Raw genomic sequence first — 24451 nt, 5'->3', positions numbered from 1 at the left:
GGAGGTAATTGTATGTTGCACAAGAAAGGCTTGTATTTGTCGAGTCAAATAAAGACAAAATTCTACAGATGCTAGAAATCACAGACGAACACAAAGTTTGATGCAGACACTCTGATATCCAGTTCAACTCGTGTTGCTAAAAGCTGTTGGCTCAGATTGCACAGTTATGAAGATGGCAAACCTACCAGTGTTCACCATCATTACAAAACTGTGAAACTGACAGCAACGTCTGCCATCCACACATGTCCCGCTGAAGAGAGGAATCCTCCTCCACAGGGTGCACTGCTAAAGTCCTCGTAGATCATAATCTCTCGAAATCACATGAATTGATGTGAAGTTAGACTTTTTACATCCAGAACTCATGGTAAAACCCCTGAAAATGTGATTCCATATTGAATGAGGTGTAATTGGTTTTAATGAACACTGGACATGAAGGAAATGCTTCCACTTACAGAAGAGACTGGGACCTGGTTGGACACAGCCTCAGAGGAAAGAGATGACCCTTTAAAACTGAGATGAGGAGGAATTTCTTTCGCCATAAGGTAGTGAATCAATGGAACTCATTGCCACAGAAGGCTGTGGAGGCCAAGTCATTGAATGCTTAACCCAGAGATAGATGGGTTCTTGATTAGTAAACGAATCAAGAGATATGGGAAGAAGGCTGGAGAATGAGGTTGAAAACATATCAGCCATGATCGAAAGGGCACAGTAGGCTTGATGGGCCAAACGGCCTAATTCTGCTCCTATATCTTATGGCCTTATGTCTAAAACAAACTCTGTGGCCCTGGTAATCTAACTTACATTTGTGGAATCTGAAATGCCCCCATTATGATGAAACATCTGTAGGTTTTCAATATAATTAAAACATTAAAACTTTTCAAATTACATTGTCGCTTCCATCTTAATCCTAAAGGATGGGTTTTCTAATCTTTATTTTTCTCCTTCCATAATATTATCTAAAAATGAGGGTAATCAGTACATTTTGTATCCTACAGTGCTGGTTCATAAAATTCTTCATTGTGACTGACTGCTTGGCTTGCTTGAAGGCATATCTAATGCTGAATGTCAGACATAATATATAGTTGGTGCCAGAATTAATCTCAGGAAAGGTGAATCCTTGTCACAGAGATCACTTTACTATTGACTGCAAAATCCAAGTTGTCATATATAAAGATGAAAGAAACATATTTTATGACAAACTGTGATGAGTGATATAAGCCATCTTACACCTTGAGATCAGATATTGAAGTAGGTTTTTAATATAAACTACATAGGTGCTGATTCTTTTCAAGGACAGTGACCATTGCAAATGTTGTTAAGAAAACATTGGTTACTGTTAAATTTTAGGACAACTTTATGGGGACCAAGTGAAACTAATGTCCAGTTTTGCAAGGCATTGGCAATGTCGCCTATTTATGACATCAATTTTACAAACGCAAAATACACAGAAAAACAATTAACTTTCACACATCCCCTCCCCCAACAAACAATTTTATTTTCTTGTATTGGTTAAGCTAATCAGCAGTTGTAACAAAATACTAACAGAACACAATGAATGTCCAAAATGCATAAATAGACAATTTGGCTCAAATCACCCCCAGTGGAGAAATCATTTTACAGTTTGGATGTTTTAAAAATACAACCAAGCCTAGAACCAAAGTTTCTTTCCCACCCCAGCCATTTCCAAACCCGAACAGCACCGAACATACTTAGTCTTACCAGAATACCTGCTAGAGTGTTGCCTCTTAAAAATTATTTCTTTTTAAAAAACAATAATAAAATATAAGCAAAAGGTCAGTAATATTTGCATTCAGTGATTACTTAATGCCATATATTTCCAGACAATTCACTCTAATAGGAGACCCCTTTTTTCCCCACTGTTCAAGGATGTGAAAATATTTGCCCAATTCTTTGGCTCTTGACACTTTTTCCTCGTGGCTGAATTATAAAATTCCCTTGGTACAAAACAAACGTAGAAACACCTTTTTATTTTGTTTATTTGTTTCTTTTGGGAGGTTCCAGACTGTCTCCTACGAAGCAGATCCAATGGAATCAGAATGAAAAGTCACATAACCCGAAGAAGTGGAAGGCGAGCTTAAAAAACTGTTTGTGCTTCCTTTGCTTTCCACTTTGGTGAGATGTTCCTGATTGTCCCAAGAGACGCATAGGTCTGTCCGACAGTTTCTGGAGGCTTCCTGCTTAATGTTGGGGTTGGCCTGACTGTTTAGGGCCTGAATGTATGTCTCTGTGTTCACTTGAGCTGCAGTCGGGTCACTGGGGCAGGTATTTGCCAAGTATTCCTTGGGCTTGCTGATCCCTGTGAAGATGCATCCCTTGTCCTCGGATAACCGACGGAGGACATGGGGCTCCTTCTCAAAATTAGTTAAGGGAAAATGGGAAAACATGACTGAATACTGTTCACATTTTTCTGGAATTAGTGTTATGGAAGATGATTTCAGTGGGGTTTTCATTGGACTAGGAAGGGGAGTTTCATCTATGTAATTTATTATTTCATCACGGCTGAAACATTTCAAGTCATCACTGAAATACTCCTCCCTGGTCTGTTGCTTTAGAGATATAACACTATCCATAGACTTCCTTCTTTTTTGGAAAGAAGCACATTCATCGTGTTGGGAAATCAGACTGCTTCGCCTCCTCTCATGCCTTGGGGAGCTGTAGTGTAGTGCCCCTGTGATGTCCTCTGAAGACCCCCATCTGTGAAGATAGGAAGGAATTGGGCCTGTCGCCCACATTTCTGACTCATCTTGGGAGTACCGTCTTGTTGGAGGAACCTAAGAGACATAAAAAAAAGGCAGTCTGAAGTAAACTAAATGTCCTCTCCTGTTAAATTGACAAATTTGTCAAACACTACCATTTACTTCCATCTAATGTGCACTCATGGCAACAGAAGATCAACCCTATTTCTACAACCTCCCATTCTCAAAGTGCAGCAATCCGTCAGATAGCAAAACACCATCTCCCATCAATTTCCAGGATATTCTGTATGATAGTACAGACTTGTCCATAATCTTCACCTGTTCCAATGTAGTTGATGACATAGGATGCAAGGGGGCCATCACATTTATATCTGGTGAGAATCTTTATATATAACATGCAGCACTGGGCTGAATGCCTTGACCAGTCAAGTCCCACTTTACAGACTTGACCCAGATTGACACTTCAATGCTGTATCAAAAGAGTGGTGCAGTGTTAGGGGATGAAATGTTAAATCAAGGTTCTGCCTGTCCTAACAAGGTGTGGAGCTGGATGAACACAGCAAGCCAAGCAGCATCAGAGGAGCAGAAAGGCTGATATTTCGGGCCTAGACCCTTCTTCAGAAACGTCAGCCTTCCTGCTTCTCTGATGCTGCTTGGCCTGCTGTGTTCATCCAGCTCTACACCTTGTTATCTCAGATGCTCCAGCATCTGAAGTTCCTACTAGTTCTGCCTGTCCTCACAGGTGGCTAAAATAGGGCCCAGGGCATTATATTTGTAACATTGCCTTGTAACACAGAATTGTAGATGGCAAAAGTACAAATTGTGAAATAACAATGCTTTTCCTTCAACTACAGATATGGTCATTGTCACATATGTGTTTCTTTTCTGGCATGCAATGCACCTGAACAAGTTCCTTAGAAGATATATATCATGCTGATTGCAAGATGGCACTGCTTTGAATACCAACTGCAATGAAATACTACTCTTGCTTCTGGATGCTAATTGTATTTTTCAATACTTGGATCCTATCAGCCAGCAAACAAATTATGCCTCTCAATGCTCCCAGTGCATTGTTTTAAGATGCATTGTGAAAAGAAAATGAGCATAAATCAACACAGCATAGACAGAAAGTGCAATACTTCACAATAAAATAAGTGGACAAATTTGACTCTGAGCCAAAAATAGGAAAAAGCGTGACAGAAGAAGGTAGGCATTAAGAGAATCTTAAAGAAACGGAGGTGGATAGTGGGGATTAAGGGAGGGAATTTGAGAATCTAAATCCTAAACAGCTGAAGGCATTGCCATTGGAGCATGGGGACTGGGGATGTGTGAAGGAATCCAGAGACTGCATGTCAAAAAGACCGCGTTTCAAAAGGAAATACTTGTGAAACACTTCAGAGCATTGTCAGGATATGACAAGTGATAAAGAGAAACATTAAGTAAATAAATAAAAGTCGTTCAGCTGCTATAAATTTATTAAAAGTGTTGGCCCAAAAAATCTGACAGGAGTACATACGTCTAAGTAGCACCTTTCACAACCTCAGGATACCCCAGAAATCTTTACAACCATTCAATTACTCCTGAAGGGTACTCACTGCTGTAATGTAGGAAATACAGTAGCCAATTTGTACAGAGCAAAAGCCCACAAACAGCAATTTTGCAATGACTACATGATGTATTATAGTCATCTTGGCTGACGGATAGTGACACACACACACACACAAAACAACCTTCCTGCTCTTCTCCAATTTAAAGGCTTGGGATGTATTTTTGTCGGCAGTGAGGACAGACAAGCCTTGATTGAGCGTCTCATCCTTTGACACTGCAGCACTCACTCGGCACTGCATTGAAGAGTCAGTCAGTGTTGAGTTATACTCAAGTGTCTCAAGTTGGACTTAATTCACATTTCCTTGGAGTAGGTGCTAGAGAAAGGCTCTCCTTCTGTTTTGTTGGAAATGATGTGATACGGGGACATGATCCTTTCACTTGTGCAGGACAGGACCAAGTTTGTGAACAGATGCAGCTTCTAGCATGTGTAACTGAGCCATACTGGGAGACCAACCGATTATTTTACATTTCTCTGGTCCTCCAATCAGAGCCTCTTCGTTGTCTCTTACTCCTCCACTAATAATGAATAAACATTCAGGCTGGAATTTTCATCCTAAACCTCTCCACTACTTCGTTAGGATAATCCTCAAACCTACCTTTCTCACCAAGCTTTTAATTACCTGTCCTCGTATCTCTTTCTGTGGCTTAGTGCTACATTTCCATTCCTGTGAAGATGTTTTGCAATGCAAAAGGGACTACATAAATTTCCAGAAGATTCACTGCAGAGCTGAACCCACAGATCAGAGTGGTTCCACATTCAAATCCTGGTCTTTGTTAAATTAGCTGATCTCAGCCATGAGCAGTTCTGTTGGTCAAAACATCCTCAGGGAAGGGAATGTCGGTCAGCACTTTTACTCTTAATCACAAACTGATATATGCATGGCTCGAAACTCCACAATAATAGTCATGACATAATGCTGCAACCCTTGATCCTACTGTCAAGACTAAATTGTGAATAATGCATATTGGGCACAATGCCAGAGTGCAGATACTGGAAGCAATCAGAAAGACAAATTATTTACAAACCTTTATTGCAAGAGTGTTGAAGTATTAGAGTAAGTATGTATCACAGCAATTATATAGGACCCAAGTGACATTACATATGCAGCATAATGTGTAATTTTGGTGTCCTTTCCTAAGGAAAGATATCTTTGCTAGAGTTTTTACATTTTATTCACTTGTGGGGTGTGGGTATTGATGACAAAGATAGTTTCATTGCCCTCGAGAAGGTGGTGATGGGATATTTAGTGAGCTGCTGCTGTCTGTGATCTAGGTACACTCACAGTGCTGAAGTTCCAGGATTATGACCCAGAGATGATCAAACTGGAATTATTCGTGGCATGGAAGGAAACTTGCTCAAGGTACTATTCCTAATACCAACTGTCATTATTACAGGCAGTTGGAGTAAGTATTTAAGGGAGTGGATGTAGTGTTGTTCATGTGGGCTGCTATGTCCTAGATAATCTCAAACACCTTGAGAATTGTTGGAACAGCGCTGTGCCTGGAAATATTATATCATTTTCCCAACATGCTGCTGAAATAGCTCTAGGAGTCAAGAGATGAGTTACTTGCCAGAAAACACAGTGATTGCCACTGTCGAGTTTCTGTTCAATGACGACTCCCAGCATGCTAATGGCGAAGAGCTCAGTGATAATAAATACCGTTGAATTTCACAGGAAGTTGGTTAGACTCTCTCTTGTTAGAAATGGCCATTCCCTAGAACTTAGGTGGCACAGATGTTACTTGCTGCAGGTAGGCGTGGGTTGCTCCTTTATCTGAGGAACCTCGAACGGTATTGAACATTTTTATTTCTATTCATTTGCAGTATGTGGGTGTTGCTGGTTGGCCAGCATTCCTTGCCCATCCCTCCTTGCCCTTGAGAAGATGGCGGTGAGCTGCCTTCTTGAATCGATGCAGTCCAACTGCTGTGGATTGGCTCACAATGCCATGAGGGAGGGAATTCCAGGATTTTGACCCAGTGACAGTGAAGGAACAGCAATATATTTCCAAGTCAGGTTGGTGAGTGGCTTGGAGGGGAACTTGGAGGTGGTGGTGTTCTCAAATGTCTGCTGCCCTTGTCCTTCTAGACGAAAGTGATCGTGGGTTTGGAAGATGCTGGTTGAGGATCTTTAATGAATTTCTGCAGTGCATTTTGTAGATAGTACACACTGTTGCTACTGAGAGTCCATGGTGGTGGGAGTGGATGCTTGTGGATGTGGTGCCAATTAAGTGGCCTGCATTCTTCTTGGTGGTGTCAAGTTTCTTGAGTGCCATTGGGGCTGCACTAATCCAGGCAAGTGGGGAGTATTCCATTACAGTCCTAATTTGTGCCTTATAGATTGTGGACAGGCTTTGAGGAGTCTGGAGGTGAGTTACTCGCCGCAGTATTCCTAGCTTCTGGTCTGCTCTTATAGCCACTGTGTTTATGTGATGAGTCCAGTTGCATTTCTGGTCAATGATAACCTCCAGAATGGTGATAGCGGGGGATTCTGTGAGGGATTCAATGGTGATAACACCGTTGAATGTCAAATGGTGATAGTTATATTGTTTCTTATTGGCGATAATCATAGCCTGGCATTTGTGTGGCGCAAATGTCACTTGCCACTTGTCAGCCCAAGCCTGGATATTGTCCAGATCTTGTTGCATTTGAACAAAGACCGCTTCAGTATCTGAGGATTTGCGAACGGTGCTGAACATTGTCCAATCATTAGCAAGCATCCCCACTTCTGACCTTATGATGGAGGGAAGGTCATTGATGAAGCAGCTGACGATGTTTGGGCCAAGGACGCTACCTTGAGGAACTCTGCAGAGATGTCATGGAGCTGAGATATTAACCTCCACCAACAACTATTTTCTTATGTTTCAGGCGTGACTCCAGCCAGTTTTGCAAGGGCATAATTACATAATGCATTATTATCAGTGAGCACTCACTTCTGATCTTACCGTGGAGGGAAAATTATTGATGAACTTGTTGAAGCTGATTAGGCCAAAGACTCTACCCTGAGGAAGTCTGGCAGTGATGCTCTGAGGTTGAGATAGTTGGCCTCCAATCACTGAAACAGCCTTTCATTGTGCTGGAATAATTCCAAAAAATGGAAAGTTTCTCCAAATCTCATTGACTTCAATTTGGCAAGCTGGTCAAATGCTATCTGGAAGGGCAGTCAGTCTTGCTTCATCTCAAGGATTCAATTCTTTTGTCCATGTTTAGACCAAGGCTTTCATGAGGTCAAGAACTGAGCAGTTCTGATGGAAGTCAAACTGGGCATCTTTGAGCAGGTTAGTCAATGTGGCTTTATAGTACTGTTGACAACAGCTTTTATTACTTTTCTGAGGATGAGAAGAAATTGGCCAAATTTTATTTATTCTGACTTTTTGTGGACTAGGTATACCCAGTCAATTTTTGTCAGGTAGAGGCAAGAGTTGTAGTCGCACCGGAACATCTGGATCTACTGTAGGTGATGGTTGAGTGATGGTAAATCCTCAGGTCGAGACCAAGATGGACTATCTACACAATGCATCTGACTGAAAATTACTGCTTATGATTGAGCCTTATCTTTTGCACTGATATTCTGGGGCTCTACCATCATTGAGGATAAAAATCTTCACAGAGTCTCCTCCTCCAGCTAGTTGTTCAATTGTCCACACCACCTGGATAATGCGTGGAGCTTATATCTAACTTGATGACGGTGGAATCACTTAGCTCTGCCAATTGTTTGCTATTCCTACTTTTAGCGTGCACACAGTCCTGTCCTGCAGCTTCAACAGTTGGGCACACCATTTTCAGGTATGTCTGATATTGCTCTTAGTACGTTCTCCCTCACTCATCATCAAAGCAAGAGGCTTGGTCATTAGGTTACAATTTCTTGGGGTGACGGTGACATGCTGACAGATCATTAAACAGTTCACTTGAAATTCTGGAGTGAGAAGACGATCTTATAATATGAGATTGAGTAGGAATGTACTGATATTTTCTGGAGCTGGGAAGAATGAGAAACAATCCCATGGAAACACATTACATTTATGAAAGATGCTGAAGGGAGAACCCTCAGAGTGGAAGACCGCATACTAGGTGACAGACTGGGGTGAAGAAATCAGCGATTTAGGGCTGAGATAAGCGGAAATGCCTTCACTCACAGGAGTTGTCAATCTTCAGAATTTTTGACACCCGAAAGATATGGATACCCAGGGCTGGATTTTCACAGAGTCCTTACGACTTTTCACGCAGTAAAAAAATGGTGGGCTGAACCTGGAGTCCATTCATTCCTAAAGACCAGTTTTGGTAGCGGGCAAAGGGGGATGGGGCATAAATCACACAGAATGGAGACCTAGGCTTAGCAGAATCATTTGAACGCAGTAATGAGTTCAAACAGACTTTGTTTTGGCTGTTGCAAAGGCCTTACGGTGCGGCGTGGGAGCCACAAGTTGGTGAAGTAGATGTAAATAATGTTAGAAGGTGTAATAAGGTCTGTATAACTGTCCTGATTAGAAGTTTTTAAAAATACCCCACTCTTTAAACTTTAAAAAGGAACAGGCTACAGCTGTCAGTGAATGGCTAAGTCATTGTTTGCAAGTTGTATGGCAAAAGAAGTATCTGGTCATTCAATATAAATAAAATTCTGTTGGTTTTTCCCTAAGGGCTGTCAACATTATGAATGCTTGGTTGAGTTTCAAAAGTTACAATTCCCTCAACAGCATTTTCAAGCTAACAGTCAGATTGGCAGGTTAAAGAGTCAATTTATTATGGCAGTCTTTGCTTTTATAAGGTTTTCAGAAACTGTGGAGGTTTAAGATTAAATGGGTCCAATGAACACGAATTTTCTTCCACTATTAAGTGCACTGGAGCGAAAGTATTAGAGTTTGAGAATCTTTAGGTTTCATTTCAACAAAGCTCACAAGTTCTGTCCACAGCAGATACGAAGTGAGTGGTCATGAAGGTGTTGTGTAGTGTATGAAGGGCCATGGGGCTGGGCAGGGGGGTGGGGTTGTCGGTTGCTCTGTGGCAGGGGACGAGTTGACATTGAGTTGGCTTGGAGATGACAGTCCGTGGAGAGGTGGGTGGGGGCGTGAAGGTGAGGAACTGCAGCTGTAGGAACTTATAAAACAGCTTGAACAAATTTCTAGAGAACCAAACAGTCTCTAACCAGCCCACCCTGGTACTAGCTCATCCCTATATCTGCCTATGTTGTGGGCTTCCAAGGTTTGTGTAACTCCACCAACTGTCCCCTCACAGAGCAAACATCACATGTCATTGGGCCCCTTATTATTAAGGTGGGTCCAGAGTATCTGGACATTTCCGACTGGGGAGGCTTGCCTAGGCAGCCAAAATCCAGTCTTCATTCATGAGGTATATTGAAAACTAAGATTGATAGCATTTTGGGCACTGAGGGAGGTGATGACACTGTGCTAACACCACCGAGCCAGTAATCCAGCAGCCAAGGTTCATACCCTACCACAGCAGCTGGCAGAATTCAATTTCAAACAATTGAAACAGAATCCAATTTTGGGCCCCACACCTCAGGAAGGACACTGTGTCCAGTTTTGGGCCCCACACCTCAGGAAGGACATACTAGCCCTGGAGCGTGTCCAGCGGAGATTCACATGGATGATCCCTGGAATGGTAGGTTTAACGTATGGTGAAAGGCTAAGGATCCTGGGATTGTACTCATTAGAGTTCAGAAGGTTGAGGGGAGATCTAATAGAAACTTACAAGATAATGTATGGTTTAGAAGGGGTGGACACTAGGAAGTTGTTTCTGTTAGGCGGGGAGACTGGGACCCGTGGGCACAGCCTTAAAATTAGAGGGGGTAAACTTAAAACTGAAATGAAACAACATTTCTTCAGCCAGAGAGTGGTGGGCTTGTGGAATTCATTGCCGCAGAGGTTGGATGCCTTCAAGGCAGAGATCGACAAATTCTTGATCTCAAAAGGAATCAAGGGCTATGGGGAGAGTGCAGGGAAGTGGCGTTGAAATGCCCATCAGCCATGATTTAAATGGCGGAGTGGACTTGATGGGCTGAATGGCCTTACTTCCATTCCTATGTCTTATGGTCTTATGGTCTTAAAAGCTTATAACAATGAGCTTGAAGCTATCGGTGATTGTCATAAACTCCCATCTGGTTCATTGATGTCATTTAGAGAAAGCAATTTGCTGTTCTTATCTCATCTGGCCTAAATGAGACTCCAGATCCACAACAAAAAAAATTAACTCTTAATTATCCTCAGAAATGGTCTGGAAAACCATTCAGGTGAAGGGCAATTTGGGATTGGCAGCAAATGCAGGCCTTAGCAGTGTCACCCATGTCCCATAGAAGACTGTTTTAGATCAAAGGGCCTAGGTATCGGGGAGACAAGTAGAGTTGAAATTCAGTCCCGATCATTTTGAACAGAAGAACAGGCTTATATGGGCATTTGGCCTGCTCCAGCACCAACTTCCTTTTGGGTCAGTCGGCTGAACAGCTGGTTGTGATGTGGAGTGACACCAACAGCATGAGTTCATTTCCTGCATTGGCTGAGGTTACTATGAAGGATTCTCCTTCTCGACCTCTTCCCCTTGCCTGAGGAATGGTGACCCTCAGATTAAACCTCCACCATCTGCCTGTCTCTCTCCCTTTTGAGAGAGAACAGCCCTATTTCTGACATTCTCACATTGTACGGGGGCTAGAAGCCATTTTCCTCCACGAGGTGGCGACATCCTCAGGGGTGAAAAAAAGGAGAAATTTTTAACCTTAAATAAATGTCTCTGATTTCCCACAAGAAAGTTACATTTTGAAAATAGTTTCAGATTGAAAAGCAGAGCAAATGAGTTCCACAGATTACAGGGTAAATAGTATTCTAGTATCTGATTGATAGCAAGAAAAATATTCACAGGGTAGTGTATTTTCCTTTACTAATTCAGGAATGATTGTTGAATTGTTTGTGTTGTTTACACATATTGTTATGTTTGGAATTCAGCAGCACTTGAATTTGTTTACTTAAGATGTTCCAGTTAATCAATTTTCAGATCTGTTAGAGGAAGGAGGGATATGTTTAAATTAGATGGTGCCAGTTCGAATCCAGACAGTGGGTTTAAAATGAGCAAAAGTTTCCAGAGTGCTGATTATATGATGCTGCCCAGCAGTGTTTTAGATATTCAGACTCTGACAGTGACAAAAAGCAGGAATGGACAGGCAGGTCACTTCAAATGGTCTGGATTCTAACCCTGCCCTTCAAAGAATTGGTGGGAAGATTTTCCCCACCAATCACGGCAGCCATTTCATGAGAAGCGATCATTAGGAGATGTTACTTGGTTAGAGATATAATTCCTATCCCTCACTCAGACAGGAGCACCACTTCAGGGAGCAGTCAGGTAGAGCCGATTGGTCAGCAGATTCCAGGAAGAGCAAAGCGCAGGATCTCATGGCGAGTATTGAATGAGAGACCTCACAGTGGGGTGGGGAGAGAGGTCGGAGGGTGTGGAGAGTGGCTGGGCGTCTTGATGGTGAAGTCAGGGTAACAGGGAGCACTCGAGCAGTTTGCAGGTGTTGTAGAGGGGAGGCCAATGTAGAAAGGAGGTTTCTTCTCAACCCCCCTTTAGGCCCAAGGCCCATGCCCTGCCAGGCTTACCTCTGCCCCTGAAACTCTTCCTGCCAGCCTCAAACCTAAGGTACCAAATAGACCTTTAATTGGTCACTCAAGGTGTTCAGCTGGCAGGAGGGTGATGTGGTGCTTCCCCAGACTTTGCTCGCCTCTGGTAAAATTGCAGATTGAACGCAGACAAACCAGAGATTGTCAGGAAAACCACCTGAGAAATCTTATAGATGCCCTCTGGCACATACCTCCTCCCCAATCTCATTGAGGATCCATAAAGTACTGTCCAGAGTTTTAGCAACAGATCAGTGACTGCAGTGGTGAGGATGGATAGTGTTAGAATGGTGGAATTAGTCCATCACTGTGGTGGAGAGAATATAGAGTTAGAAGATCTACTCAGGCTCAAATTAGTAGCAAATCAGCATCTTCCCTGTGAAACATGCCTGTTTATTGCAGTGTCTGCAGAACAATGCAATCCATTACTCAAAATAAATCAGCACAACAGAATCACTGGGCATAATGCTGTCAACATGAAAGAGATAGGCAAACAATAATTATAATATACAGCAGGGTGATGTTGAAGTAAACCTGCTGAGAGAGAGCTTCAGAACCAACAATGCCTTCTTTCCCATAGAATGTTAATTTTCATAGAGGATATATAATAACTGTTTTTAACAAATGATATGACATTGAGAATAGTGAATCTTGTAAATAATCTTTGTATGGGTGCTGGCCACTTGTGATAAAATATTTGACCTTGAAATACAGATTATCTTGTGAACAAAACCACTCAAGAGAAAGTAAGAAGATATACTGTAGTATATTCCATCTCTTCATTAACGCACAAGCTGAGGGGCTGGAAGCTCAGTAAAGCAATGTGTCTATATGTTCCAGATCTTCTTGGCTCAACCAAGTGCTCTTGGATTATTTGTTGACTGCTGCAGTGTTCACATGTACAATGAGCTGCTCAAGCAGGGTCTTCATTTTGTTAGTCGGTGTGCCTCGATGAGCATTCGTTTCAGGTTGGAGATGGGGCTGGATGATGCAGGGGGCATCGGGTCAAGAGTGGGCTCTTTGAGGAGTGAGGTGAAGGTATCAGATCTGAGAGGGGAGGAGGCCAGTACCTGAGGTGTGGGAACAATTTCACAGTATTGTCTAAGATGGGGGCCCAGATGGGAAGTTGAATAGTCAGCAGGTTAAAGCTGTAGAACTCCTTACCTCCTCGGTCTTCCCTTCCTCATAATCTTCTGGCCTTTAAAACCCAACCTTAGCATCACCTAATGACTACTTCCTAATTTATCATGACTTCTTTCCTCTTCTTTTCAATCTTGATGAAATCCTACACTCTAGGCATCAGTTTCTCAATAGCAAGAAGGAAAGAAAATGCAATTATAGCACCAGTCCCAGGCATGAAAAGACCTATAATAAAATCAGCCTCCTGGAATTGTACCAAAGCAACACTCCCAGGCATTCGATCTTCCATTACATGGTACTAAGCTGCTTCCCATCATGTGGTAATCCATTAATGACATAAGGCAGCTAAGGACATTTTAAGGAGAGTAATAAGGTCAATCTTGTCCAAAAGAGTTTGCTGCAATTCCAACTTTCCAAAAAACAGATAATCCTAGGTGGGAACTGAGTCAGGGAGCACCCAGCGGATTTGGCATAGCTCCATGAAAATGTGCCAAACGACAAGTCCAGGCACAGTGGGAGTATCTCATTGGCCCACTGGGGAATTCATTTTGCTGGCAGTTTTGAAATTCCTGTTTGTCTTAACATCTGTAAAAACAGTATAAAAGCATATTTTTAATCTTTTCTGCAACTAAATACAATTGGAGAAGCCAGCTCAACGAGAAAACAATTCCAAAATATTATAGCCAAAATCCCCCATATCGTTATGGTGACAGTGACCCTTGCAAACCTGGAAGGTTCCAGATATAACCCTGAGAGCAAAGAAAAATAGATGAGTGGACCATGAAATGATCACCAAAATGGCAGGAGTGAGGCCTACCTACAGGTCTGATGGGCAATGGACTAAACCACCGAAGATCGCACTCCAAAGAGCGCCATTTCTCTATTTCTACACAGTTTACATTGGCGATGTTTATGAATGAACAGCTTCTTAACCAAGAAACCCCAGTGAATGGCCAACTGCAGGTCATCAGAAAAAGGCTGAAAAGAGTAGAAGGGTAAATAAGCCAAATCAAGAAATAGTTAATGCCATAAAAGCTGGATGTGAGAAGTCCATAGCTTATGAGAGAGACAGAAGTAATGTTCCACAGTTTGAGGTTCTGAGGAAAAAATGAATTAGAAAAGGAGAGTGTGTAATGAATCTTGATTTCAGCAGAATGAAGATGCAGGCATAAGGAAGACCATGTCAGACAAAGCACCCAGAAGAGGGAGGACCCGAGCAGCAATTATTATAGGGTTATGGTGAAGAATAAAAACTGAAGGCTAGAAAGGAGTATTCAAACCTCGGTAGGAAATGAGTATTTTAAGAAATAAGAGGTTGCTGTGGTGGCGGGAGAAATGCTTGGCATGAAGGAAGAAGTTATTAGGGGTGCTCCATTACTCATCAGAGAAGATATTGAGGCTGTGTCTGCTAGTGCGTTATGATGAAGGGTGTCAGCGAATAAACCAGTAACACAACTGCCAATTCAGAATGAGCGTGAAGAAAGGTCAGGATGTTGAAGCTGGAGCAGGAGGCACAGATTGATTTAATTTTCTCATCATTGGAGAAGAAGATTGCATCTTCAGTTTACTTTGTACTTGAGTAAAGATTCAAGAGGTAAAGCTTGCTTGTACTTTTGGCACAACATCGAGGGCCGAAGGGCCTGTACTATGCTGTAATGTTCTATGTTTAATGAAATGTTTGGCCAACAGAGCATACAAACTTAAACATCGAAATATTGGTAAAACTTATTCCAGGGGGTTAAATTTATGGCTACCATTTTGAAAACGGCTCAAGTTTTCAGAATGATGGAACTTGGCTAACTTAGACCTTTAAAAATGTCAATCATAGGGCCTCTGAGTAGCAACATTGATTTTACTTTATCTACTTACAGGGAGGATCAATAATTAATAGAATTGATGTTTGTTTATACACCTCAATACTAAAATCCCACTTCTAAAAATACTGCATGACCCTCATGTTATTAAAGTGTGAAAATCAATAATTTCTCCCTGTGTCCAAAATTCAAGTCACTGATAAAAATCCCTGTTCAGGTCACAAATAGTTGATTCCCAACACTTAATGAAATTGTTAAAAGATGGATTATTCACCTCTAACAGTGAGAGTCATTGTTCTTCAAATAAAGATTAAACTTCAAAATTACAGGAAAGAAGTGCCAGCAGGGGAAATCAATTCTGACTCCTTTCATCCTGTCTGAGACGGAAACCCTTGACTTTCCCTTTCATCTTCCTCTATAGTGTCTCCTTTGCTGAATCTCAATCCATTCAGGTGTCTACGCCTGAAGATTTGTGCAATAAATCAGCATATACTATTCCTTCACGCCTCACATTTCCCTGTTGTAGAAATGTGAACATGTTCCCATTCAAAGAGATGTCATTTTTCTGGAGGATTTTACATATAAGCATGAATCAAATAATATATAAAATGTGCTAAATTGCAGAATAGTAACAGAAAACATTCTGAAGAATGAAGTAAATTGTTGACTAGCCTATAGTTAAATTACAATGTGGAGCTTTTTTAGGATGATTGTTGTTAGATAACATTTCAGTGGAGCACAAACTAATTCAACAGCTTGTAGGTGACATGATTCCCTGATCAATCATTAATACTTGTGCTTCCCAGTGCGGGAATGGTCTATGTTGGCCAGTAACTATAGGTTCATACTCTATTTGTACTGTCTGAGTCTCAGACTGGGATACCATTAAGAGTGCTAAGAGATTTCAGTGGAGGGATTCCTCCACTAGCTCACCATCCATTGGTGGCCCAAATTAGAATGGATATGGGTGGACACAACTTCTACCTTCTCCCGAGGACATGGCCAATCAACCTGCCAAACCATGGTCTAAAACTACAATTGAAGAAAGGACCACAACATTTAATGTCCATTGAAGGGCACGTGTCAGTGCCTCAAAGCAAGGAGAGGGACCGAGGGGCACACCTGGGGTTGGGGAGTGTGGTGCTGGTGGGGAAACAGAACACACTTACAGAACAAAATCCTAATCTCTACGACTCATAGAGAGGTGGATGACAATAACCAGCAAGCAGAATGAGGAGACCCCGAAGGCAAATGGTTAGTTTGACTCAATAGCTTGGAGTAAGAGCATATGTCTGAATAAAACAAACAGGAATTCTAGTGCCTGGACCCCGGGTTTAGACAGATACCTGTAAATATTGCATCTTATCCTCTTGCATCTCTCTCATTGGGTACACCTGTGGTACTCCCCTTTCCAGGGCTGAGAAGTCATACTTGGCAATACGATCTACTGTCAGGATTTCAGTGGTGCAGTTATACTCATAGGGTCTTTCAAAGAACGAATCTGAGTGAATTGCTCCATCCTGACTGTTTCCTAAAACAAAGAAATTTATCCTATGAGTCATTTTTGATTCAAAATTGTCCGATGTCCATTTGCAACACATTTTCTTCTAGGAGGCATTGCTAATGAAGCTTGAAATTAAATCAGAAAGTAATTTCAAAATAAATGTTTACACTCAAAGAGTGTGTAATAATACATTCCACTTGGGAGGTAATCTGCTGAATTAGCAATGAAATTCATTTGGAGATAATAACGCATAGACACACTATGATCTAGACCGTGCTACACATAGAACTACTGCTTGCATATGGTGATGTTTCCTTAGGGACACTGAACACCCTGAACTATGAACAAAATATGACATCTCCAATCAGCAGGCATTACACACTGGAGCATTGCCTGGAAAGGATCATCCACAGAAAGTTCTGTGTTCAAGGCCCACTCCAAAAACTTGAGAGCAAAAATCAAAGCAGATATTATGACGCAGACTAAGGGGGAACTGCAACATCAGAGGTGCCATCTTGAAGATGTTAATCAAGGCTCCAACACACTCTCACATCAATGCATTGTTCTGTTGGCACTATTGCGAAGAACAGCAGGATGGGGGTTACAACCAGTATCCTGGCCGATATTTATCCCTCAATCAACATCACAAAATTAGATTCTGTAGTCATTATCATATTGCTGATTGTGACAGCTTGCTATGTGCAAATTCATTGTCTTGTTTTCCAGATTATAAGTAATTTCATTTTAAAAAAGATTTCATTGGCCATAGTGTTTTAAGACTTCCTGCAATTCTGAAAGACATTATATAAACACAAATATTTTGTTGTGTGTCACATTGTAATACAAGCAGCTATTAATGAGTTAACGTTATTAGGGCTTCACCAATGAGGATGACAAAAAAAATTGGACCTTGCCATAGACTATGGGCTGAATTTCACATTTTTTTGGTTAAGTCTGAGTTGCGTTGAGTTTTTGGAGGGATTTCCACCGTGAGGCATAATGAGTTTTCTCTCTGTATCTTACCAGACTTGCCTCATTAACTAGATACAGTGCCCCTATTACATCAGTAGCATCTGATTTTGGCCCAACTTACTACATGCTGTTCCCGGAACAAGTAACCACTCAGTAGATCTGGAAATAACCAGCATCCTTTGCTCTTGTGTCATCTTTAAAAGTCCTTTTTTACACCTGGACAGGCACTGCCAGTCAAGAGTTGCCCTGCACGATTCCTGACAGGGACCTAGAGGTGCTACTCAACAGGGTACTGCAGGGGCAAGACTTCTTCTTCCCCCAGGTCCATCAGTGGGGAACACCAATCACACCATATCCAACCTAATCTGAAGCTGCCAAACAGGTCAGTACTGACCCTGCCATCTGGAGGAATGCACAACACTGTAGGAAGAAAGTCAATGACCTTGGTCACCCTGCCAGTGTAAGTGCCACCTTCTTTTCCCTGATACATCACAATCACTCTCTCCCTGACACTGTACCCACCTCACAATAAACCCCATCTACCTTTCTCGCTATTATCTGCAACATATTCCCTCACTTTCTCTGACTCACCCCTACCCCCAACACCACTGACTCTGATGCCCTCTGTCCTGCCTACTCACTCACTAGGGACACCTCTGCCCCTCCACCTGCACTGACAGTGAGAGCTGTACTATGTACTCTCATCTCCCGTGATACCTGCCTCTCTCTCATTCCAGGAGGATAACAGCCTCTAGGAGGAAGACCAGTGGTGGAATGCCTGACATTTGGCTCTTTGACCTTATGAGGAGAGGATCATGACTCTGTCCACTCTGAATGGCTGTGTATCAGAGGATGGCCTAGTTTTACTGTACCAGGGCCCCTTGATCAAAGGCTTCCCCTCCCTTGACTGAAACCTGATGACAATCATAACAAGCTTCCTTTGGGTCTGCACTAAACAGCACAGCAAGACAGCAGTAATCTGAGTCTGGTATCTCTGGCTGAGGGGGAAAAGTGCAACAAAGTCCATGCAAGGCAGGATGCTATGAATATCCGTGTTGACTCAGAGCGAGTGCTACCCCAGTGAATGAAGAGCCCGGAGATACAGCCTGGTCCACTCCATGAGCTGAGAGTGTGTCCCTGAGTGCACAATGTCCTTACTGCAGCGTAATGACGGTAGTTATCAGTGCAGCCCAAGTGCAGCACTGAAAGGCAGAAGGGTCCTGTAAGTAGATTGGCAATGTGCCACAGGGGCTCTTAGAGGCTGACACATGTCAATGGGATGCATGTGGATGGTGCCCATGCAGTGTGCCCGGAAATGCTTGACCCTATTGTCCAACATGGAGGTCCTTCAGAGCAAGCAGTGAGTTGAATTTGCCTGCTCTGGTTTCCATGTTGAGTTTTTTCCTCATCTAGCATGTTTGACAGGTTTGGTAAGATAGGAAAATGATGTAATTAATGGATTATTAGTTAACTAAGTGTCAATAAGGCATTGGTCAAGGAATAATCCTCCTTAATTAATTACTCCCCTTCTTCTTACACACCAAATCTTTTGTGAAAAGCATAGCAGATGGAGTGAGATGCTGCCATCAAGTCGGCTTTACCTAACTTTTCATTGGATTCTGCCACAAATCTTACTGTAGCCCACGTCACTCAGAACCCTATAAGATTCTGCCCATTGTCTTTCTGTCTTTTTTCAGTGTTGTAGAAGACTGTGCCATGTCCTACTTATAGAAACAGCAGAGATAGAACAATATGCTATACATACACAGAGACGTTGTACAGTCTGATCCCTTTATTAAACAGTGGACAATGCACAGGCTGTACATAGTGGCACTGCAGTGCACCAATTCAGCGTATCTCACACAAGCTTCTCACATAAACTTAGGACAATGGCTTTAAGTGGACAAAATTTCAAAGATAAATTGATGGCACTAATTGATATTAACTGTGCACAAAATTCAATAAAGAAGGAAGATTACCTTCATCTATTTCATCATTGGACATAATAGCTACACATTTTTCCCAGACACTTTTAACATCAGCCCTGTAGCGGTCACAAGCCCAAAGGAACAATGGCAGGAGAATAGACTGCACTATGGAGCACCACAGGAAACACAACACCATCCAAGTGTAAGAGGTATCATACTTGAGGCTTGCAAAGCTCACCACCTGGAAAACAGAAAGGAAAAGTTCATTTGAATCTGAGGAGCTCAGGAACAATCGAAAACACATATTCCAATTCAAACTCCGATGTTATGGCTTGACCCATAAAAGGTTTGTTCTTTTACACATTGCAATCTCCCCCACCCTTTCTTTATTGAAGGTACTGTTCACTGACGAATCCACAGATGTTGGTGACACATTGGTGCTTCATTCAATTGCATGATGTCCACCAACAGCAAGTAAGAGCCTCACCTGTGAATGTCAACAGGTATCACAGATGAATCTGGTCTTGTCCTCACCTCAATATCAAGTATGAATGGGAAACAATGGTGATCCTGGCTCATATCATTGAAATTACAGCCCAACTGTCACCAGTTCTAGTGAGTTGGCTCAATAATGACTGGGGATTCCCAATCTACCCAATTCAATTTCATTATTTGGGCCACAGCACAAACTTCACACTCACTATAAAGGTAGACATGGTTTGGTAGACTCAGGTATGAGCTACAATTGTGATGCTGCCTAGCTTCGTAACTGGATTCCCTTTAAACAAATCACACTTCTTAATATTCAGCTTCTATGCTACCAGCACTGCACTGTGCAGTTTAAATATTCTGTGAACTCACTGATTGGAATGTGATACCCTTGTTCAAGAAGGGAGGGAGGCAGAAGCCATGAAGCCTATAGGCCAGTTGGTCTATCATCTAATGTTGTGACAATGCTAGAGTCCATTTTTAAGGAAGAAATAGCCAGACATTTAGAAAAGCCTGACACAATCAAACTGAAGCAACATTTTTTTTGACAGGGTAATCATGTTTGACAGATCTGCTAGCATCTTTGACTGGACTGGTCAAATCCAGAACATGACATGCAAATAACCCAAGGCTGCAAACAAAGTGATTGGTTCAGCCTCTAACGAGGAGAAGCCAATTTAGGATTGATGCCGGGCAAGTTACTTTTCATTCATCACAGGATGAGAGCATTTCTGGCCACGTTGGCATTTATTGCCCAGAGGGAAGTTCAGAGTGAACCACATTGCTGTGGGTCTAGAGTCACATGTAGGCCAGACCCAGCAAGGATGGCAGTTTTCTTCCCCAAAGGACATTAGTAAACCAGATGGGGTTTTCCTGTTGATGGATTCATGGTCATCATTAGACTCTTAAATCCAGCTTTGTATTGAATTCAAATTCGACTATCTGCTGTGGCAGGATTCGAATCTGGCTCCCCAGAACACGACCTTGGTCTCCGGATGAACAGCCCAATGATAATACTACCACACCATGGCCTCCCACAGTTAAGCAGTACTTGCAGCAAGTTTCTGTGTGGGGTGATGAAAGCAAAAATCTTGGAGATAAACTGTAGATCTTTATGTTTGGACTGACATGAGAGGAAGAGTGGATTAAATATTGAGTGTGTGATCCCTTTAAATTATTTTGCAAGAGCACAGATGTGGAGGCTAGGTGAACCAGCCATGCTAAATTACCCACAGTGTTCAGGAATGTGCAGGTTAGGTGGATTAGCCATGGGAAATGCAGGGTTACAGGGACAGGATGGCGTGGGTCTGGGTGGGATGCTCTTCAGAGGGTCAGTGGAAAATTTGATGGGCTGAATGGCCTTCTTCCATGCTGCAGGGATTCTATGAAGCCTGGCCACTCCTATTTTGCAAGGCAGGATTTATGAAGACAGCTATCAGCAGTTTATTTGGCCTGAGGAAGAAATTGATTCCCATTACATTGATGGATTCTGTTTATCCACAAAGCATTCATGCTGAATTGACATAAGTCTCATCAAATAAACTCATAAATCCAAGACAGTACTTGTTCTAAAGGAAGAGTTACTTAAATTACTACATGCAAGACCAATGGATTTTAGATTCAATTCAACAATAAAAACCATGCAAAGATCACAGCTCACAGTGCCAGATGCTTCAGAGCAATGAGTGACTCATCACTTCATGATCTGGGACCTTGCTGGTCAGTGGAGTGAAACAAATGAGAATAAGACTGGATTAAGCACCAAAGCATGTTGGTGAGTCATGCCACAACTAAGCACTGATTCAAAAATACAAGAAGACAGTAACATAGTCACTGATACCAACTCCATTCAAATTTAATATTTAGTTCATTGGCTGTGTTCCCTAGTCCACACACACCAACTGGAAGGTAGATGAACTTAATCAGTTTGTCTTGCCTCTCTGATGCTGTTTTAACTCTCGATAGCATGTATTGAAGTATCTCAGCCTGTCAGGGCCTATTCAGGCTGCAGCTAGTATGGAGTTCCAGCTTCAAATGAAGACATGAGATGATCCCGGACACAGCCTAATGTCACTACAGCAGCTTGTACCATGGTATTGACAGGTGTGGGGCTGGCGAGTGAGGATGGGTTATGTGATTCCCTGATTTACAATGTGATTGAGACAATACAGTGATACATTGATAATGGGAACTGCAGATGCTGGAGAATCCAAGATAATAAAGTGTGAAGCTGGATGAACACAGCGGGCCAAGCAGCATCTCAGGAGCACAAAAGCTGACGTTTCAGGCCTAGACCCTTCATCAGAGAGGGGGATGGGGTGAGGGTTCTGGAATAAATAGGGAGAGAGGGGGAGGCGGACCGAAGATGGAGAGAAAAGAAGATAGGTGGAGAGGAGAGTATAGATGGGGAAGTAGGGAGGGGATAGGTCAGTCCAGGGAAGACGGACAGGTCAAGGAAGTGGGATGAGGTTAGTAGGTAGGAAATGGAGGTGCGGCTTGGGGTGGGAGGAAGGGATGGGTGAAATGAAGAACAGGTTAGGGAGGCAGAGACAGGTTGGGCTGGTTTTGGGATGCAGTGGGTTGGGGGGGAAGAGCTGGGCTGGTTGTGTGATGCAGTGAGGGGAGGGGACGAACTGGGCTGGTTTTGGGATGCGGTGGGGGAAGGGGAGATTTTGAAGCTGGTGAAGTCCACATTGATACCATTGGGCTGCTGGGTTCCCAAGCGGAATATGAGTTGCTGTTCCTGCAACCTTCGGGTGGCATCATTGTGGCACTGCAGGAGGCCCATGATGGACATGTCATCTAAAGAATGGGAGGGGGAGTTGAAATGGTTCGCGACTGGGAGGTGCAGTTGTTTATTGTGAACCGAGCAGAGGTGTTCTGCAAAGCGTTCCCAAGTCTCCGCTTGGTTTCCCCAATGTAGAGGTATCCACACCGGGTACAATGGATACAATATACCACATTGGCAGATGTGCAGGTGAACCTCTGCTTAATATGGAAAGTCATCTTGGGGCCTGCGATGGGGTGAGGGAGGAGGTGTGGGGGCAAGTGTAGCATTTCCTGTGGTTGCAGGGGAAGGTGCCGGGTGTGGTGGGGTTGGAGGGCAGTGTGGAGCGAATAAGGGAGTCACGGAGAGAGTGGTCTCTCCGGAAAGCAGACAAGGGTGGGGATGGAAAAATGTCTTGGGTGGTGGGGTCGGATTGTAGATGGCGCAAGTGTCGGAGGATGATGCGTTGTATCCAGATGTTAGTGGGGTGGTGTGTGAGAACGAGGGGGATCCTCTTTGGGCAGTTGTGGTGGGGGCGGGGTGTGAGGATTGTGTTGCGGAAAATGCTGGAGACGCGGTCAAGGGCATTCTCGACCACTGTGGGGGAAAAGTTGCAGTCCTTGAAGAACTTGGACATCTGGAATGCGCGGGAGTGGAATGCCTCATCCTGGGAGCAGATGCGGCAGAGGCGGAGGAATTGGGAATAGGGGAACTCGTCCTCACCCTCAACAACTTCTCTTTCGATTCCTCCCACTTCCTACAGACGAAGGGGGTGGCCATGGGCACCCGCATGGGCCCAAGCTATGCCTGCCTCTTTGTACGTTACGCGGAACAGTCCCTCTTCCGCACCTACACAGGCCCCAAACCCCACCTCTTCCTCCGTTACATTGATGACTGTATCAGCGCCGCTTCTTGCTTCCCAGAGGAGCTCGAACAGTTCATCCACTTCACCAACACCTTCCGCCCCAACCTCTAGTTCACCTGGGCCATCTCCAACACATCCCTCACCTTCCTGGACCTCTCAGTCTCCATCTCAGGCAACCAGCTTGTAACTGATGTCCATTTCAAGCCCACCGGCTCCCACAGCTACCTAGAATACACCTCCTCCCACCCACCCTCCTGCAAAAATTCCATTCCCTATTCCCAATTCCTCCGCCTCCACCGCATCTGCTCCCACGATGAGGCATTCCACTCCCGCACATCCCAGATGTCCAAGTTCTTCAAGGACAGCAACTTTCCCCCCAAAGTGGTCGAGAACGCCCTTGACCGCGTCTTCAGCATTTTCCGCAACACATCCCTCACATCCCGCCCCCGCAACAACCGCCCAAAAAGGATCCCCCTCATTCTCACACACCACTCCACCAACCTCCGGATACAACGCATCATCCTCCAACACTTCCGCCATCTACAATCCGACCCCACCACCCAAGACATTTTTCCATCCCCACCCTTGTCTGCTTTCCGGAGAGACCACTCTCTCCGTGACTCCCTTGTTCACTTCACACTGCCCTCCAACCCCACCACACCCGGCACCTTCCCCTGCAACCGCAGGAAATGCTACCCTTGCCCCCACACCTACTCCCTCACCCCCATCCCAGGCCCCAAGATGACTTTCCATATTAAGCAGTGGTTCACCTGCACATCTGCCAGTGTGGTATACTGTATCCATTGTACCCAGTGTGGCTTCCTCTACATTGGGGAAACCAAGCAGAGACTTGGGAACGCTTTGCAGAACACCTCCGCTCGGTTCACAATAAACAACTGCACCTCCCAGTCGCGAGCCATTTCCACTCCCCCTCCTATTCTTTAGATGACATGTCCATCATGGGCCTCCTGCAGTGCCACATTGATGCCACCCGAAGGTTGCAGGAACAGCAACTCATATTCCACTT

At 43.4% G+C, this 24451-nt stretch overlaps 1 protein-coding gene across 8 annotated transcripts in view; it reads right to left on the bottom strand.

Moving 5' to 3' along the window:
• Positions 1-1243: 1243 nt before the first annotated feature.
• Positions 1244-24451, bottom strand: part of LOC125466501 (probable G-protein coupled receptor 153) — a 95928-nt gene continuing 72720 nt past the window's right edge. For all 8 annotated transcript variants that reach the window (XM_048561041.1, XM_048561039.1, XM_048561035.1 and 5 more), the window contains 3 exons: positions 19355-19544; positions 16246-16430; positions 1244-2792 (listed from right to left, as the gene is read on the bottom strand). In XM_048561041.1, the coding sequence (XP_048416998.1) occupies positions 2031-2792; positions 16246-16430; positions 19355-19544 (1137 nt within the window). In that variant the 3' untranslated portion in view covers positions 1244-2030. The remainder of the gene's footprint in view (positions 2793-16245; positions 16431-19354; positions 19545-24451) is intronic.

The sequence above is a fragment of the Stegostoma tigrinum genome, chromosome 28 (genome assembly GCF_030684315.1).
Source record: "Stegostoma tigrinum isolate sSteTig4 chromosome 28, sSteTig4.hap1, whole genome shotgun sequence".
Classification (NCBI taxonomy): domain Eukaryota; kingdom Metazoa; phylum Chordata; class Chondrichthyes; order Orectolobiformes; family Stegostomatidae; genus Stegostoma; species Stegostoma tigrinum.
This window is presented reverse-complemented; position numbering and strand designations above follow the sequence as displayed.